Source organism: Mirounga angustirostris, unplaced genomic scaffold (assembly GCF_029215605.1).
Source record: "Mirounga angustirostris isolate CCGP_5_RB_7025 unplaced genomic scaffold, mMirAng1.0.hap1 SCAF_2, whole genome shotgun sequence".
In the NCBI taxonomy this organism is placed as follows: Eukaryota; Metazoa; Chordata; class Mammalia; order Carnivora; family Phocidae; genus Mirounga; species Mirounga angustirostris.
Window position 1 is genome coordinate 69,803,497 of NW_026991710.1, and position 20,076 is coordinate 69,823,572.

Sequence of the window (20,076 nt, forward strand, 5' to 3'; positions counted from 1 at the left end):
ATTTCCCCAGGGAGGTCCTATGTGACCTGTGTGAATAATTTGAGAGAGCTAGTCTGATGGGCAACCTCAGACTTAATGTGGACTGAGAAGGGAGTGGTAAGAACTCCTAACGAGCAAGTGCCTCCCATTGTCCAGCTGTTCAGTCATATGCCCATGGGTCCTTTTATTATCCCCACAGAGTAACAGGCTTGAAGATTGTCTATACATGAGTTATTGTGACATTTCTCTGAAGTTTACCTCAAGCTGTGTAGGTTAGGTGAACAACAAACCTTTAAAGACAATCAAAACTAGAATCTAACATCCACAAAAGTGTGTTATTGAGACATAATTTTTCTCTCTAAAATCACCCTCATTTCCAACAAAGATAGCCAACTTAAGACTAGTTTGTAAAACAAGTCCAGTTTTAACAAACTTGGCCTAATTATTTACATAAGCACAGGAAGAAATGTAATTGGCCATATAAGTTCTTTTAAATCTGCTTTGCTGGAACTTTTTTTTTTTTTTTTTTTTTTACACACAGATAGAGAGCATAAGCGGGGAGCAGCAGAGGGAGAGGGAGAAACAGGCTCCCCACAGGGCAGGGAACCCAATGCGGGGCTCGATCCCAGGACCCTGGGATCATAACCTGAGCTGAAGGCAGATGCTCAACTGATTGGGCCACCCAGGCGCCCTTTGCTGGAATTTTTTTTTTTTTTAAGATTTTTATTTATTTATTGAGAGAGATAGTGATAGAGAGCATGAGAGGGGGAGAGTCAGAGGGAGAGGCAGACTCCCCGCTGAGCAGGGAGCCCGATGCGGGACTCGATCCCAGGACTTCAGGATCATGACCTGAGCCGAAGGCAGTCGCTTAAACAACTGAGCCACCCAGGCGTCCCTGGAATTTTTTTATAAGGAATTTCAGATTGAACTTTTAATAGCCTCTCAAGGCGAGAAGTCAAGCCACATACTTGCCATCAGATCCTACTGCAATACCTGTAGATTTGAGTGAATTCCTCTCTTCTTGAGGTTCCCCAAGTATCATAAGTTTCCTGCATCTGCCAGGAAGTGACATTCTTGACTCACTTGGTAAGGCTGCTGGGAACTCTGTAAGCAAAGTATTGGGGAACATCTCCAAGGGGGTCTATTGGCTCCATAAAATCAATTTCAGTTCCTTAAAGCTGTGTGGTCATATCTGAGTCTATGTATGTCTCTCTCAAATATGACATTCCACTCAAAGCCTTGGTAATATAACCAGTGTTTCCAATGGTGTTCCGTTATAAGGAGAACAGATTCTTACTGAACTTATGTAAACAATTATAATTGTTATGAAAGAAAGAATACGCACTGAGAGTTTCTGAATTCTAGAGGGTTCAGATAGGGAGAAAAGATTAATGTTTCCATTTGCTCACAAAGGACTATTTTATCATATTTCTGTAAGTCATAGATATTTTAAGAGAAAAAATGTCCTTAAATCTGGAAGGGAAAAAAAAAATCTGGAAGAGCAAACATTAGAGAACCAGCATTGTTTCAAAGGAGAGTCATAAAAACTGTAATCATCTTCCTCAATTCATTCACTTCCTTGTTATTAAATCTTGTTTTGTTTGAATGCTACGTTTCCATTAGTTTTGGAAATTCTTACGCAGTTTAGTTTTGTGATCTTAAGGATATCAGAAACCTGTATTTGTCAGAAGTCCTTTTCATGAATTTCCTTGAAGATGAAACACGTTTTGGGAGAGCATCAAATACAATAATTGTAAATGACAAAAGACTCAAAGATGGACCTGGTTAAAGATCTGATGAGAGTTCATTATAATGCAGTTGACAAGGAGATCCAGTTCTTTCTGCAGCACATGGCATTTCAATAAGTAGAATGTCAAGTGATGACCTTATGCCGGGACATACTAAAACTTTAAGAATTTCCTATAATTTATAGGACAGAGGGACACCTGGGTGGCTTAGTCAGTTAAGCATCTGCCTTTGGCTCAGGTCATGATCCCGGCGTCCGGGAATCGGGAATCTTATTAGCATCGGGGGCATTGGCATCGGGGCTCCCTGGTCAGCGGGGAGCCTGCTTCTCCCTCTGCCCCTCCCCCTGCTCATTCTCTCTTTCACTCTCTCTCAAATAAATAAATAAAATCTTAAAAAAAAAATTTCTAGGACAGTTATAGCATTTGCCCATGCAATTTAACCTAAGGAGGTTTATCATCATTTGTTTGACAATGCTTCCCATGTAACTTAACATACTAAATAAACAAGCCTAATTAGTCAAAAAGACTTCATTTAGAATTTGAATTTTGGGGAAGGTTTGTTAAAAACCTCAGGTTTTTTTTTTTAATTTATTTTTTTAAAAACCTCAGGTTTTAAAGCAACATGCCTAGATAGAATTAAAAATCATTATAAAACATAACATTTAATTATCTATTTAATCAAAGTGGCAATAAGAGATTCTACAGAAGGTTACATAGTTGCTAGCAAAACTTAGCTCCTTTAATAATGAGAAATTTTAACCTTAAGTAATCAAAGACCTGATAAAGACAAAATCTAGAAACTTTGGTTTTCTGGGCAGATAAAGAAAAAAACTTTATAATTTCTTATCAAGAGTAGACCAATAATCTAAGAAAACATTGTCATTTTAACAGAAAGAAAAAAAAACCCCAAATTCCAATCTTATACCAGTGTTCTTTTAAAATTCATTCATTCCAATCTTAGTCCTGAACACGCACAAAACTGTTTTCCAAAGATTCCCCTTCACAAACCTTCCACAGGGGTTTGATTTTTGTTTTTGTTTAGATTCATATTTTATCCTAAGTTTTCTCTCTCTAACCAGTCTCATTCTGGGACAAAATTACTTTCTTTTTCCTCAGCAAAAATGTACTCCCATTCTCCTAACCTTTCTTATCAAAAACACATCTTACTTTCCCTACATAGAGAGTGGCTCTCCTTATCATGTCTAGCAGTCTTAATTACGTGTATCCGAATTCTGACTCTTAGAAACCTTAGTCTCCAGTGAAAACTTTAGTGACTGACTGTGAACTGTTACACCAGAATTCTTTAGGTTGGCAAATTTATGAATATATTTCATAATTTTTAGGAACGTGTTTTTTCATAGTACAACTTTCATTGAAGCATAAAATATGTTTACTAGTAGACCCAACTATCTTTAGTTTCTTTGTAATAAGAAGCCAAAAGCAGATAAACCTGTGTCTAGTAATTAATGTTTCAGTATTTTATTTTATTTGGAAAAGACTTGCATATACAATGAGTTCAAACCAATTTGTTACTTAACTAACGGAATTTCAAAGTTAGGTTACCCAAAGATTTCGAAAGCTATTTAAAAGTTTACTTATAGGGGCGCCTGGATGGCTCAGTTGGTTAAACGCCTGACTCTTGATCTCAGCTCAGGTCATGATCTCAGGCCCCATGGCTGCCTCCGGGCTCAGTGGGGGATTCTTTTGCTCTCCCTCTGCACTCCCCTCCCCCCCCCCACTCTTGAGTGCACTCTCACTCTCTCTCTCAAATAAATCTTACCAAAAAAAGTTTACCTATAAACCTTTTTAAAAATCTACTTGCTTTTAACAATTACCCATGAAAACTTCATGAGAGACTAAATTAGCCATCACTTTGAGTCATCTTTTTGCTGACAAATTGCAACAGAGATAACATGAGCTTATTTGACCTTGAATAAACCTTGGTAGGATGAGTTTTATATTTAATTCTGATAACTCTAAAGACCTGTCTTTTTTAATTAAACCAACAGCTTTGCATTAGCTTTGATACTGGGTGTGCTGCACCTGTGTCCACTGAACAGTTCATCACTTTGTTCCCCACTGTCAGTTTTCCCTGGGGCTCCTGTGGGGAAATCTGAAGTGGGTGGGTTGAGTCTAGGGGAGCCCCTGGACGCCTTCATGCGGATTTGGGAGGTTACCTCAGTTCGAACCTCATATAGAGGGGGCCCCAAAGCTTGGGGTGCTTTGGCACCGGAAGCACCAAGGATAACGAAGGAGTCACGTGTGCGAGCCAAACGAGTGGTGATGTAGGAACAGGAGGGGGTGGGGGAGGTGGTGGCAGAGGTGGCAGGGGTGCCCCCAGCAAGGCTGGAGGTAGATTCAAAGTTTGGACTAACATTCCTTTGTCTCCATCTCCTGTCTCTTGCCCTTGCAAAACAGACTTTTTTCTCTGGTTGCTTTTTAGCCCTCTACATCATTTATTCAAAATATGTCCTAATGAACTTTCTTTGGAAACAGAAGTATCTCCCATCTTCCTAGGCAGAGGTTCAGAAAGAACACAGAAGAAACACTAAATGAAGCTCAGAGTACCTCTGTTAGCATTCATTCTTTCCCAAAAGTCGGGGCTTCACTGGCTGAACCAAACAGCTTCTAGACAAGCTAAGAGAGCCAAATCAAAACCCCCTCTTTGGGGGTGGTCACTGAATGGTAGGAAGAACTCTAAGAGAGCCACTCAGTACCATCTTTCCTCTGAGCTTAACATATACACAGGCCACGTGGTGGAACAGTAAAATACCATCTTCTTTTTAGTCATAGGTTCATAGCTAAAAATAGACTAGTCAGCCAATATTCTCCTTAGGGGGCTGTGAGAGGGTATAGAAATAGCACTTCCCATTCTTACACAAACTTTAAGAGATCTTACAAACACATATCCTGACTTCCCTACTTGCCACTCGTCCCTTGTCCTTTTCTAATGGTACCTCTAATGATGAATTCTATAAATTCCTTGTTGCAAATCATATGAACGAGCCACGCAAGCTCAAAATGGTTCCCAGGAGCTCAGACAACAGGGAACTAGGGAAGGACAGGGTCCAGCATGCACTAAGGAGGAACTTATACCAGGAACCAAATCTTTCAGGGCCCACTTACCCTCAGTTCATTTCTCTGCTTCGCCAAACGTGGCTAAGGCAGTTCGTGCCTATCTGGGGCGAGCGAAAAGGAGTGTCCCCAAAACAAGTTTTCGCAGCTGTCAGGGACTGTTCTCCTCACTCTCCCTGCCTGAGGTCCATAGTGGTTGTCTCCCACCCGTCATAGTCCCTGATTTGGGAAATGAACGGGCGAACCCTGAGCGCCCTGCCTCCAGCTGCTCCATCCGGGGATCCCAAGAGAGCTGGACAAAACGGAAGCACAGCTTCTGGCCGGCTCACCAGAAAATGTGTTACTGGAGGCCAAGGGTGCAGGAGCACCTGACCCCTGGGGGGGGGGGGTGGGTTGGGCGGCAAACACACCAGGTTCTGCCACTCACTGCTAACGAAATCTAAAGGATTAGAGACCAGGGGTGGTGAAACAAGAAAGGAATTCATTTCAGTGAAGCCAGCACCAGGAAGACAGTGGGCTCATGTCCTAAGAACTGTCTCCAAGGTGCTGAGAATACGTCTAAGTTTATATAGGGAAAACGCAGAACCAAGATTGGTGGGTACTCTGCAGCTGAGCAGCAAAAGGTCAGGTTGATTATTTCTTGGGGGTCAATCTTGCAGGGTCTTGCTGGTGTCAGGGCAGCCAGCCCTTGTTTCTTGAGGGGGTAGTTTCGGTTTCCAACACTGGATGTTTTGCCCACTGGGTCCCTTGCCTGAGTTAACAGATAAAGCTGGGGGGGGGGGGGAACACAACAATTAAGAGGAACAGATTTGAAGGCAAAATGGAGTCAGTCAAGGCTATAACTGGGTCCTCCTTCAATCTCACTGGAAAAAGTCTTTTAATTATTGGGAAGCTATAAAGCTCACAGTGGCAGATGTAAAGTTTTCCAGAATGCTTGAAAGCTCAAATCTTATCATTGGCAATAAATACTGTCAATTGTTTTCCTTGAGGAAACAGACTCACTTTGTTCATTTTTGAGAAAATGACTGCCAAAAACCCAAGTCAGAAAAACCACAGTTCATCAGTTGTTCTTGCACGTAAAAATGGTAGTCCATGGGGGGAAAAAAACCAAACAAACAGCTGGTTTATCTCGCAACTCAATTACACACGTGCATTTCTTACAGACGATTGTACTTCACTCTGCAGGAGCAGAGTGGTTCGTGTGTACTTCTCATTTTGTCACAACGTCACAAAAAACGTCAAAAACCTCTGCTCGAGGCCTTGTTGAGATTTGACAAAAGTAGTAATTCCTACTGCTTGCTTCATTAAGGACCTTCTTAAAGGACCCTTGTTTTAACCGCTAGTGTGTGGTGGTGGAGAATGCGGTGTCACTGGTTCCGTTTGCAGCCACTGCCTTGGTTGGTGCTAAGGCGCCTGCAGTTACCCCACAATTGCTTTTGCACCATTAGTGCAAACGTCAGCGCAGTGAAAAAGATAGATCATATCTTCGTGTTACTCTAAAAATAGTTTTGACCTCTGAGAAGTTCTTGGGGACTCCCAGGAGTCCACTAATCACACTTTGAGAATCACACATAAAGATGCATTGGGCCTTCCTCCCAGCATCGTATTTTTTCTTGCCAGAGGTCAACACGTCCATTCCGTGGCTTGTTAGTAATACAGTCTGGACTATCTGTTCGTGAGGTGGACAACGCTGCAACGGTTCCAGGTAGAACTAAGGAGTGTCCAGGACAGGCATTCATTCTTTTAAGAGTTTCCAGTTCGGACATTGTGCTGCTGGATCCCCGGGAGATACTGTAGCACAGCCTCCCTCCCTCTCTGCCCACCTGAGGTTTGTCCTGCTTACCTTTAGGCACTGTTTAAATGCCTTCCCTGGTGCTCTTAGTACCACCCGTTTTCTCGTTTGTACTTCTTACATAGTGTTTACTACATTGCTGGTTTGCATCCTCAGTGATTGTTTTCTAAATGCCAACCCCAAAATGAGTTACTGTTTACTCTGTAATCTGTATGTTGTCCAAAAAAGGGAAGGGCGTTTTGTAAATGTTTTCTCAATGTAATGAAATCAAAACTGAAAGCGAACAAAGTAAAACAAGGGTGCGTTAGTTGCACATTTCCTGACCGCAAGCATTGGAATGATCTAAAGTAGCGACCGTGGTTTACTGCTGGTGGTTTTATTCCTTGCTCACTGCGGCCTCTTGGGGCCCAATATTCAACAAATATTCAAATTGGAGCTGGAGTTCTGAGCGGCCGGGTACTGTGTGTTCCCGCGGTGTGTTTGTACATTGTTTAAAACCTGGCAAGAGAGCACTAGCCAGGAGCCTGCAGGCGGGGCTCGGCCGCGAGCGAGCGAGCAGGGCTGCGCCGGCGCCCGGACTAGATGCCCCCGCTCGGCGCAGCCTCCGGCTCGGGCTGGCGGAGCGCCGTGCCCATTTAAGGAGGTGGACCGTACCACCAGAACTTTCTTGACAGGGGGTGTTCAGGCGAACTCGGACAACTTTCAGTGAGCCAAAAGACGATTTCGCTTCTCTTCTAACGCTGGCCCGAGTTCTAGTGCCGCCCGGTGGGAGCTGTGCGCTGGTGGGCTGTGGACGTGGGCTTCTTGGGTTTCCCTTCTGCGAAATCGCCCCGAGGGATCTCACTGGCTCTGAATTCGGACGCGACGTTCCCCGAGCTGGTCCAAAGTGTAGTTCGCCTGCAGAGGCCCCAGTGCCCGGATGTCCATCAGGATTAGTGCGAGCCAATACGGTCGGAGCCCGAGGCTGCGCTGAGGACGCCCGGGCTCGGGAGCAGGTAGTCCCGTAACACCGGGGAGTCGCGCAGGAGAGACGGTCCCCGCCCGGCCCCGGCAAATGGTGAGCGCGGCGCTGGCAGAAGGGCCGCGGGTTGAAGGCTCCGATGGACAGAAGTCCTTGAGCTCCTAAACTGAATTATGGCAGCCCAGTCAAGGTAAGCAGGGCACCGAGAGAAACTTTTTAAAATGTGTTTGTGGCTAGGGGAATTGAAGGTTGCGGGCAGGGGTGGGGGAGGGAGGGTTGGGGTGCTGCGAGGAAGACCGGCAGGAAGCAGCTTTGTCATTGCTTTCTCATCATTCCCAATGCTGTGGGTCACTACTTAACGTCAGATTTAAAAACAAAAACAAAAAAACAGTTGGGAGAGCATACTGGATAATTCCTGCAGAGGAGAGGGGTTGAGTTAAAGTTAAAAGTTAAATTTCTTCCGTCTTCCAAAATAATTATTTTCGGAGGAATTAAGTTGTTTTAACTTGTTTGCCTTTCCCGAATTTTAATTTAGTTTCTTTGTGCACCTCCCTTTGGTTCTCCGGATTTGGGGGTGGCGGGGAGCTAGTATTTTGATCGGAATTTTAGAAATCAATGTAAAAACAGCTCGCCTTGGAGAAGGTGATCGAAAATTTTACTGCTGAAATGTATTCCACATAAAACGGCACAGCTTGCGGACAATCTGCTGAGTAGGCAAAGACTGGGAATGTACCGGGGTTGGTGAGGGGAGAGGATAATGAACTGCAGTTGCTGTCAGAGGAACGCTATTGTAAGAACCTCAAGCTCTGACTTTCCATGGTTGGTTCCCTTTTTTTTTTTTCTTTTGTAATGAGTGTTAAGGAGTGATGACAAGGCATCAGTGATCATTACACGACTGAGACTGTTGTGTGTGAGTTCATTTTAGTTGTGACAGCAGTTGGCGCTAAGGGAAACTTAGAGTTATATAATAAGTTCTTTTTTAACTTTTAGTTTTACTAGAAAGCAGTTTGGTGTCACCTATTTAAAGTAATAGGGCTCTTCGAGTTGATATTTGATGTAGTACAGTGATTTGGGCATGTCTTAGAAGGCTAACTATGTTTCAGGTCTGAAAACCCAGGTGTACCACTAAAAGAAATAGATGCCCCAGTGCTGAAGTTGAAATTCAAGATTTTTTCCTAAGAGAACTTTCTAGGAAGAGAACCAACTACTCCATATAGTGCACCATCTGCTTTATATATTTAATCCTCTCAACTCTTGTGGTTTATCCCCTGCCCCATGTTCTTGGTTGTTCTAAGAAAGGGGTTCTTGGGACCAAGTAGTGGGAAAACTTAGATGAGAAGCAAAAGTGGCATCTTTGTTTGCTAACCTCTAATGAAATTTAACTGCCAAGGGGGTCTTTGGAATAAAGCCTTAGATTAAGATACCTTAGTCTAAGAAACTAAGTAAATACTATCCAGCAGAACTCAATAATACAGGCCTGGGATCTGAACTCAGGTGCAAGTGATTTCAATGCCTCAGCTCTTAAACTAAGAATAAAATGAGATAATAGCTAATTGGACACTGCATGCAGTGTGCCAGGCACAGCTGCCTTAATTGGATTATCTCTTTGATCCTTCTCAGTCACTTAAATAGGTAAGTACTTTTTATTTTTCCCATTTATAGTTGAGGAAACTGAGGCCCAGCCAGCCTGTTTCTCGCCTGAGGTCACATAGGTGGAGTAGTGCCTGACTGGAGCTGCTGAGCAGCATTTCCTTACTTCCAGACTTTCCCTTCAATCCTGAGGGGAGGTGTGAAAAGGGAACTGCAAAGCCTCAATGTAAGTGTCCAAAAAGCAATTTCTGCTAAAAGTGCTTTGCTACAAAATGGAAAAATCTGAATTATCGATATGGTAGTTCAACTTGTTAGCAATTGAAACAGGAGGACTGTATATATTCTGCTCTTATACCTGGCCTTCAGACATGCCCTTGAACTAGGAACAAAGCCACAGGGCCATGATGGCTGTTGTTTTCTTAGCCTGCATAATAGGAGTGTATCTCACAAGTTGTAAATATTCACTTTCTACAGTTACATCTGGAATGTGGTCTGTGCTCATTTAGACATTGTGGTGGTGTTTTTTTTTTTTTTAAGATTTATTTGAAAGAGAGAGCATGAGCAGGGGGGAGGGGCAGGGGGGGAGGGAGGAGCAGACTCCCCACTGAGCTGGGAGCCCAATGTGATGTGGGGTTTGATCCCAGGACTCTGGGATCTCCATGACCTGAGCCGGAAGGCAGACGCTCAGCCGACTGAGCCACCCAGGCGCCCCTAGACATTGTGTGTTGTGGGACAGTAGATAATCTTTGAGATCTAAAGAGAAGATCGCACGTATTTTTGGATTTCGAGGAAACCTCAAGCTGGGTCAAATTGTTGAGAGTAGTGCTAAGAGAAACAAAACCATCACCTCTGATTTATAATCTAGGATAGTAAAATCTTGCCCAAGTGCCACTCAGTATCTGTTTGCTCTCGGAACAATTAGTTTGGATTGTTGGACTCATTGGCCCTTAAGATTCAGAGCTCAGTTTGTTCTAAACACGGTTGTTTCATTGTGCACTATTTAAAATAGTTTGACTTTTTTTTTTCTTAGTAGAAGAGGTAGATGAGAACTTAGATGAAAGTGAATTTTGTGGCACTGACAGTGAATACATGAGGTGGCCATAGCACTTTTCTGTCATTGTTTGTCATTGCTGTAAGGTAATATTCTTCCATTTGATACTTATGGTTGGTATATGACTAATTTTTCATGTGAGTAGGCTAGTCAGTGTATTCCTTTTCTATAGTCAGCTCCTTAAGATGTTGTCTCACATTTTTGGTATCTCCCGCATAAGCTAGAAGTATTTTGAATGAGGGAGGGACTACCTATTTCTTAGCTTGTGAACCATTATAAATTGAAGTTAACCAGCCCCCTCCCTCATTTTAAACCTATAAGTAGGGGAGAAAGCACCTAAAAGTAGGAAGTTGATTATTTTGTTTTGCTTTGTAGTTCATTGTTTTCTCCCAGAAGTGGGAGACATCTGTTGAATGAGAGGTCACGTTTGCCTACGTTTTAAAAATTAGATTTTGGGTCAGTCTTTTGAAAGCATTTAATATTTGGTTTGAGTATTCATTCGAGTTGTGGAGAAAGGCAGTCACTTAGAAATGCAGTATCAGTTAAAGCAGGACATAAACTATGCCTCAGCTCTCAGATTAGAACCTGTAAACACAACAGATACATTGATTACTTTCTGATGGGAATTATAACAAACTTGCTTTCTTTAATGTGAAATAGTTACAGATCATGGCTTTAGTTTCCAAACTCTGATCTAAGGCACAGAATACTTTATAGAAGTATACAGCCTGGCATGCCCTCTTTTGAGAGGAGCAAGCCTATGATGGGGAAGGGGGGTGGGTGGGCATGGAATCTCAATAGTTTGAAGATTTATGCTTTTCTGTGAGGATTAGCTTGCTTTAGATTGAGGAGTGTGTTGATGGATAAAACAGAAAGGAGGGCTTTGTCTGGTTCCTCATCTCTGCTAAACCCCTCATTGAAGCAATCTTTGAATTCTAGAAAGGAATATATACATACCTTCACCTACTGCCAGGGATTAACCAGTTTTAAAATGCACCTTGTGCTCCCGGAGAAGCCCTGCCTTCCCCTTTTTCCAGGGGAAGTGGGAGAGTTGAAATTCTGTAGGAGAGTAGCATCTGGTGGCTGAGCACATCTCAGAAGAAAGCACTTTCAGACAAATTGCAAAAGAAAATTGGTGTAGTCAGTTCTCCCACAGCGTTTTTGTTTGAATTTGACTGAAGTTAATGTTAATGAAGTTTAAAAAATAATAATGAATCAAAGTCAGATTATTCCCAAGATTATTATGAAGCCAGTTTTTGGTGGATCTCTTTGGTGAGGGAAATTTTTCCATTGCAAAAAGCATTGCCCCCCCCCTTTTTTTTTTGCAAAAAGCATTGCTCTTAAACTGGTATAGAATCAGTTTTGCTCTGTCCTCTGCCCTCCTGATTTGTGACCTACTGATTACCTTGGAAGAAAATTCATGAAAGCAAAGAAGCTCTGAGTATGAGCAAATATCAAAGAAGAATGCTATGGTATTTTGAAAAGTGCGGTTCAGAGCAGTGATTTCAAGAGGGAAATAATTTATGCAGTATTTTGACCCAGTGAATGTCTTCATTTTTTCCCCTATGACGCCATTGTGAACAGTGTCCTTGACAGAAGAGAAACACAGACAGGTCTCTTAAGTGATTTCCTTCTAGTTCATCCTGAGAGCCAGCTGAGCTTCCTGACTCACAGACTACAGCTTCTTCCAAGATAAAGAAGAACTGAGTCATTTTTTTCAGTCAGCTGGTTTATGGGGATGTTCTTTGGCAACATTAACGCAAGTGATCTCTCAAGAGATTTAGGGGATTCTATACGAGAGCATGAAAAGGTATTCAATAGCTGCTTCTGTACTCTTGAAAATGGAATTTAGAGAATGCTGCATTTAAGCAATTTAAATGTCATGTATTCTCAGTAATGAAAAATGTTATCTTAATCATGGATAAGAGGGAAATCTCATTTTGGTACTGTCCTTTGGTTTGAGCATCCAAATCTATATATATTACCCAATTGCTGTAAAGTGGAGGAATTATAAAGCCAATTATCTTTATTACTGTTTTCTATTAGGAAATTTCTCTATTTCGTTTGTTTTCCAAGATTGGCAAATAAACTTAATTCCCAAATCTGTCTTTTAAAAGAGAAAGTCCTATATGTGAGTTGTAGTGAGAACTACAACCAGTAACGTATTCTGATTTTCCCTCCGTACTAGTTGGAAATACAGTCTACATCTTTAGGACAAAGTTTCTTGGCTCAGAAGTACAAACATAACAAGCTTGGATATCATAATCTCTTGTGGTTCAGTTACATTTTATTGGCATAGGGTGTGTGCGTAACTTTTACAGCAGCTTAAATGATTACCTTTTTTACGTAAGTAAAAAAAAAATTGGGCAAGATAAAGCTGTAGTATTTTAGCTCTGCTTCAGATTGTTAATTTTATTATGAATATACATGTATTCATTTGCTCAGAATAATACAGCAGTAGAATGCACAATAACATCTTGCTCAACTATAAATGTGTCAGGTGGAGCTTAGCTTCAGGCCTTCAGGGGAAAAATAAGATAACTCTTGGTGTTAATGCCCTAGAGACCCTAAAGTAAAAATTAACTTCAAAACAATCCCAAGTGCTGACTTTTTGTCTTGGCAGTGATCAGTGTTGAGAATCTTTCCTCTGTGCAAACTTTTCCCTTTTCCAAGCTATCCACACTGAGTTAAAGCTTAACCTGATGGCCACAAAGCCAGCAGACTTAATCCTGGAAGTCTTGTTCTCTGGTGAATGTGTTTTCTTGTTATGGTTTATTGGCTTTGTTTTTAATTTAACCTGATTGAACGATCAGATTCTTAGGGCGATTACTCAAGCAGTAATTTGATGTCAGGTGTAATATATTAAGAGGAATCCCAGTAGGGACATCTTGTCAAAAAGAACTGAAGCTAACTGAAGGGGGAAATATATATTGTTGACACCTAAATGGCCATTACTTTGGAATTAAGTATTGTATCTCCAAAGGGCACCCACAGTTTGACCACACTCTAAAAGTACCAAGAATTGTTGTTCCTCTGTAATGGCTCATATGATAATGAATACATGGAGACTTGTGGGCCCACATGATCCTTTGTTTGGGTGGGCTGGAGAGTTAAGGATGTGACTCTTGACTCACTGGCTTGCCTGTATTTTACCCCAAATGATCTTGCCTTTCTTTTCACTCTTGCTTCCTGCTGGATTGGCAATTAGACAAAGAAAAGAATATTTTAGATGCAATGTAGTCCTATTAAGTTCAAGGTTCTCAAACTTGACTAGACACTAGAATCACTAGGAGTGCTTGCCAATGTGCCGATTCTACTCCCCACCTCCCAAGATTCTGATTGGACAGGCCTGGGGTGGAGCTTGGGTGGAGATCTGCTTCTCTGAGGCCAGAGGCCCACCCTACTACCCTTTGTGAAATGGAGTCTGTGTGTGAGAGATATATAAAGTATATCGTGCAATGCAGTTACATTTTGACTTAATATACCCTCATATATACACATGTTCTCCTTCCCCCATTGAAATAGACAAGAGGTTGGTAGAAAAAATAGATCTCCATCTCTATAAATTTATGTATCTGTTACAAACTATAGGGCGCCTGGGTGGCTCAGTTGGTTAAGCCACTGCCTTCGGCTCAGGTCATGATCCTGGAGTCCCGCGTCGGGCTCCCTGCTCGGCAGGGGGTCTGCTTCTCCCTCTGACTCTCCCCCTTCTCATGCTCTCTCTCTCTGTCTCATTCTCTCTCTCAAATAAATAAACACAAAATCTTAAAACAAAAAACAAACTATAAGTGCTGAAGTCTCCAGGTGCACTTAAATTTAAGAAATAAAAGGAAAAGGAAGGTACCAAGAAGTAAAGCCCACGTTTGATCGTGCAGCACTTTTTAACAGTTGTTTCTTCCCAAGGACCTGGTTATTTAATTTGCCCTTTCCTGTCCACTCTGGGCTGCCTCCCAAACTACAAATGCACTCTCTACCACACATACCCCAGTTTATCAGGTGGCAGATGTTTTTGTTCCCAGGGGAAAAGTTACAACTGTGAATTGGTCAATTATATCCAGACTCTATGAAACTGAAAGGTGGTGGTGGTGGTTTTGTTTTGTTTTGTTTTTAAAACAAAACATTGCCTGTGTCTACTGTGTTGAACAAATAATGTTCAACAGAATTTTACATGGGGCTCCTCCTACTGGGAAGTAAATATTCAAATTATAGCAGATGTCAGTTCCTGTAACAAAATTCAGGAAACACTTTCTGGTATGTGGGTGTCGTAACTCTTCAGTTCTTGGAACTTTCCTGCAGGAAACTGTCCTGTCAAAGGGGAGCAGTTGATAAAATATGTAGCACAATTCACAAACGGTGTCCTGCAGTGTAATTAAATTTTGATTTGGTACGTATGTTTCTGTGGTCATGACAGAGCCTGGCCTCTCACATGACTTTCATTTTGGATAATGTGCGTCTGGATAGCTTGTTAAATTGCTTCCCTTATTCTTGTTGCCTTAAAAATGCAGGTCTACCTGATTTACTCTGGATGTGAATTTTTGGAAAGTGGTACGAAATTAACCAGTTCCCATTGTTTTGTGTAAAAGAATGAAACCTGTTTCCTAGTTTTGCTGAAATTACATATTTTTTCTCCTGATTGATAAATTAGTATTTTACCATAAACATTTCTAAGTAAGATGGCCTATCTAGTTAAGTTGGTAGCTTTTGCTGTCATGAGTCCATAATACTACGATTTTTGTGGGGTTTTTTTTAAAAGGAAAACAGAACCTCTTGGGTTAACATGCTGAATTTTAAATACTTTAAAAGTTTTGTTAAAGGGGGTATTTATTGGTACAAAATTCTGGACAGTAACACATAGCTAACTCATTTTTTTTTCCAAGTAACATTGATCTGCAATTACACTTCTAGGAATTAGGTTTTTCTGTTATTTTATAGTTGGTGTCTCTCCCTTTACCCCCTCACTTCCTTTTAGAGTTAAACCATATTTGTGCTAACTCTCCCATTTTAAAAAGCTGTGTAAATATAAACTTTGTACCATAGGAAAGAAATTAGGCAGTCACATTTACTGACATTAGCATAGTAAAAAGATACAGTGGAACCCAGTATGTTATATTTGTTTCCAAAATCAATTTCTAGCTGAAAATGTTGGAAAGAATAAAGAGATGAGTGTTGTCTGCTTGTCGTATCACTTGTTTTTAGTATAATTCAGAATAACTGATTAAACAGTTTTTTGTTTTTAAGTGGGAACTGTGCCCAGAAGACCAAAAAGAAAAAAAAAAAAAGAAAAAAAAGCTCCCTAGATTGGAAGTTAATAAAAGATTGAGTTTGAGAATTTTTTATCATTTTGCTGATAGTGTGGGGGTTTTGTTTTTAAATTTCATGACAGGTGCCTTAGTCTTACAAACAGCTTTGTATTTTTCTTAAGAGTCATGTTTTTTTAAGGATAAAGTGAAAATCATTAGATTTACTTAATTTGTAGGCTTTGAAAAGATAGGTTCTCGGGGCGCCTGGGTGGCTCAGTCATTAAGCGTCTGCCTTCAGCTCAGGTCATGATCCCAGGGTCCTGGGATCGAGCCCCGCATCAGGCTCCCTGCTCGGCGGGAAGCCTGTTTCTCCCTCTCCCATCCCCCTGCTTGTGTTCCCTCTCTCGCTGTCAAATTAAAAAAAAAAAAAAAAAGTTCTCATGATAAGCCTAGAATAAAACTTGGTTTCTTCCTGAGGTCACCCATATCCTGGTGGTACCTCCAAGGTGTTGGTGTTAGCTATTATTTTGAAGAGTGGACTAGAAACTTTACTCCTACATGGTCTTTTGGTAGCTTGGTAAATGACTCTTTGGACAGGAGAGGAGGGGAGGGGATTAGCTTGCTTTAATCAGGATACATTCACTATCACCCAGATCTTTTATCTCTTATGTTACTTCTCATTTTATGAACTTTTTCTTAGCCCAAGTGTTTTTTTCCTTTACAACTTTGAGGTATATTTTACATATAGTAAGAGTTGCCCATTTCAAGTGTACAATTCAATTATTTTTACTTTACTAAGTGATACAACCATCATCATAAATCATTTTTAGGACATCTCCCCAGTAAGATCTCTCATGTCCAATTATATGTAATCCCTGTTCCTAGTCCCATGCAAAAATCTTTCTGTGCGTAAATTTGGCTTTTTGTGGGTACTTCACATACATGGAACCTTGTGGGTTATTGCATCTGGCTTTTTTCACTTACATAATTTTTTTGAGGTTCGTCTATGGCATAGCATGTATCAGTTGTGTCTTGTAATAACTGAATAGTATTCTGTCTGAATATGATAGACTGGTTGTGTGTGTGTGTGTGCGCGCCCACTCCCACGGAGTAGGGGTGGGTGGCCATTATGAATAATACTCCTAAGAACATTTGCATGCAAGTCTTTATGTAGACGTACATTTTCCTTTTGCTTGGTTGGATACCTAAGAGTGGGATTGCTGGGTCCTAGGATAGTTTTATGCCTCACTTTTGGAAAAACCACTAAACTGTTTTCAGACTGTATGTCCACCCTAGCCCATATTTAAAGTGACCTAATTCAGTCAATTTTTTGCAAGTTATTTTGCTATCTTTCGAGTCAGCTGGGCTGTGGAACTGGTGGTTCTGAGATCTGATCAATTTTGCATTTGATTATTAAAAGATAATGTGATGTTTTAAATACATGTGGCTTAAAAACACAACTTTTTTCATAGAAAATACAGTATTTCTAAAATTGGTTGGGCTTTTTGAAGAAGAAACTTGTATCAAAGACTATTTAAAGAAAACCAAATTAACATTTAAAGTATCAATGCATGTTTTTGTCAAAGTAGGAAGTGAATTTTCCAACACAGCTCATAAACGCTGCAAATAGCTGTATATATATTTATAAAATTTTATAAATTCTATAATATAAATATATAATAATTATATGTAATATAAATATATATATAAATCCTTTATTTCAGAACTGAAAAATAGCCTTAGAAATTTTCATTTAAATGTGTGTTTTGTTTTTTTTTTTAATAAAAACATTCAGGCAAAAATTAGCTGTTCCCATTCACTGCAGTCTTGAAAGCAGAGATAGGTTATCTGAGTGGAGCTTCTGGAAATTATCTTTAAAACTTGGGTCCTGCTAGGGGAAGGTGGTGACCATATGCCCCCAATCAGTGGTGTGTGTTCCAAACTTCAGGAAAAGATAGATCTATTTTATGACCAAAAATACTTCATGAAATGCTCTGAAATTGTCTTTAGATGGGTGTGTGATGGTCGTGAAAGCGAATCATCTTTTCAGCACTCCCACTGCTAGTCTGTCTGTAAAAGAGCTGGGAGACCCTGGTTCGTTGTCTCCTGCATGGCTGCCTTTAATGAGCCTACCCAGTGTGCTTTCAGCTTTGGAGCTTCAGAACATTATGGCATGTTACTGGAATTCACTGCTTCTGGGTATGAATTTACCTACCCTTTTTAAAGATTATATCAGCATTAATAGCTTTATGACTGTGGCCAATTCACATACATGAACAGTGCTTTTAATATTATCCATATTATGTATTGATGAATGCCGCATTGCTCACTGAGAGCCAGCCACAGTGTGGGCAGGGCTCGAAGCTGGTTCAGACAAATCTGTCTCCCCACATGAAGAAGAGCTCCTAGCTGGTTGGGAGGGGGGGTAGAGGACAGGAAATTCAGCCAACAAACTGGCCAATGAAACAATCACAAACTGTTAAAGCACTACGACAAAAAACAAATGGGGTGTCGTGACAGAGAGTAATGGAGTGTGGAACTTGATCTCACGTCAGCCACAAGGACCTCTGACAAAGTTGACCTGAAGTGGAGAAAACGCGGGTCATGATGTGTGTTAGAACTAACTGCCCTTTCAGAATATACATGGAAATAAGTGATGATAGTGGAAAGGGTGGCATTTTTAAACAGGGCAAATGTGGTTTTAGGAAATACTGCCATGTGGCAGTTTCTTGAAATAAAAATTATTTTTGTGGATTAAGGCTATCAAAACAGCCCTGTGTTTTTGTTTTGTTTTTTGTTTTTAGTAAAGGCAAAATGAGTTCCATAACAAATTGTACTTTTAAAATAGAGAATGTATTTTCAAAGAGTTTGCCTTAATTGGTGCGTAAATATAAACAAGTTAAACATGTGGAAAAGAAATTTTAGAGTACGTTTTTCTTAGTTTGGAAAGCCATCAAATAAGGATTGGCGATGGAAGTAGGGAAGTCCCAGCTCAGTGAGTCCAGTCATAAGGAAGTGAAGAGTTAGACAGTAAGGAGCATATTTAGCCTGGCTGTTAAATACAAAGGTTAATTTACAAAGCAACCTTTTATGCATGTGAAAGACTGCTATAGGAAGTGTGGTAAAAGATGTCCTCCACCTCTGCCGAAAACAGATCTTGAATTAATAAATTATATATGCTACGGGGTTTAAGGAAAAGCCCAGGAACGAACTTCTCATTGAAGATAATTAAACATGAAAACACAGTGGAAGGTGGAGTTCTTTCAGTGTCTCAGAAATAGGAAATAGATAATCTTCTACCTTGGATATTTTAGGAAGTAGCAGCTGGTTTAACTACCTTTTTCTCAAGGGATTCTGTGGCTTCTTGAAAAAATGTGATCACAGCGAACTACTATAGGAACTGAAAGTTCTTACCTCTGCCGGCATCACAGCTGTGTTTGATTACATAAAGTTACTTCAGGAATCCTGCGTTCATTATCATCACCTCATGTCTTTTGTACCTCTGTTTTACAGTTATTTTTCAAATAAACATATTTAGTTGTGGATCTCTTGTGGCATCATATATGATAATTTTATGAATGTATTGTGAACATATAAAAAGAATGTATATTCTTTATTTTCAGGGCCCAGAGTTTAACGTGGGTTTTTGTACATTAGATCTGTCTTACATCATTTCTGTATTCTTATTTTTGACCATACTAAGAGATAAAATAAGTCTGATACAATTATTGAGCTTTTCTCCTAATAATCTTCTGAAGTTTTTGCTTTACAAATGTTGGTGCTTTTGTTGCATAGATATTCATAATTGTTTTTGTTTGTTGTTTTTTTTTTTTTTTAGATTTTATTTATTTGAGAGAGAGAATGAGAGAGAGCAGGAGAGGGGGGAGGGTCAGAGGGAGAAGCAGACCCCCTGCCGAGCAGGGAGCCCAATGCGGGACTCAATCCCAGGACTCCAGGATCATGACCTGAGCCGAAGGCAGTTGCTTAACCAACTGAGCCACCCAAGCGCCCAGATATTCATAATTGTTATGTCTTCATTTTAAATTGCCCCCCTTCAAAGTATTACTTTTTTTTTTTATTTGAGAGGACACAGCGAGAGAGGGAACACAAGCAGGGGGAGTGGGAGAGGGAGAAGCAGGCTTCCTGCGGAGCAAGGAGCCCGATGTGGGGCTCGATCCCAGGACCCTGGGATCATGACCTGAGTGGAAGGCAGACGCTTAACGACTGAGCCGCCCAGACGCCCCAAAGTATTACTTTCTTAAGTCTTCTTCCAGAAGGTTTCTTTGAGTACTGGTGATACATTTTTTTAAAAGCTATCTTTTTATCTTTTATCTATGTGGATTTTATTTTGGTTTGAGGAGTGAGGGTTCTGCAGCCCTCTCCTCTCCCTCAGAAGTAGCCATTCTGTTCTCTCTGTTCAAGAGCCATTTTCAGACTCAATCACTGCACCTTTATAACGTGTGTTAACATGTGATAGAGCCAATCTCCCTCCTTTACTCGTGCTTATGGAATTTTCATGGATATTTTTCAAGATCAACTTGAGTATTTTGTTAAAAAAAGCTAGTGGCCTTTTAATGGGATAACTTCCTATAAAAACCTCATCCTGTTTTTCAGAAGTATTAAAGTTTTAGACAGGATTA

General features: G+C 40.7%; 1 protein-coding gene across 23 annotated transcripts in view; it reads left to right on the plus strand.

Annotated features, from left to right (window-relative positions):
* AFF1 (ALF transcription elongation factor 1) overlaps positions 1 to 20,076 on the plus strand; it is a 284,626-nt gene that overhangs the window by 107,295 nt on the left and 157,255 nt on the right. Inside the window, exon 1 of one of the 23 annotated variants that reach the window (XM_064584760.1) lies at positions 5,740 to 7,745. The exons of the other annotated variants lie outside the window; for them this stretch is intronic. Coding sequence (XP_064440830.1) covers positions 7,729 to 7,745 — 17 coding nt within the window. The 5' untranslated portion in view covers positions 5,740 to 7,728. Of the gene's footprint in view, positions 1 to 5,739; positions 7,746 to 20,076 lie in introns of those variants that run through there. 23 annotated transcript variants of the gene reach the window in all.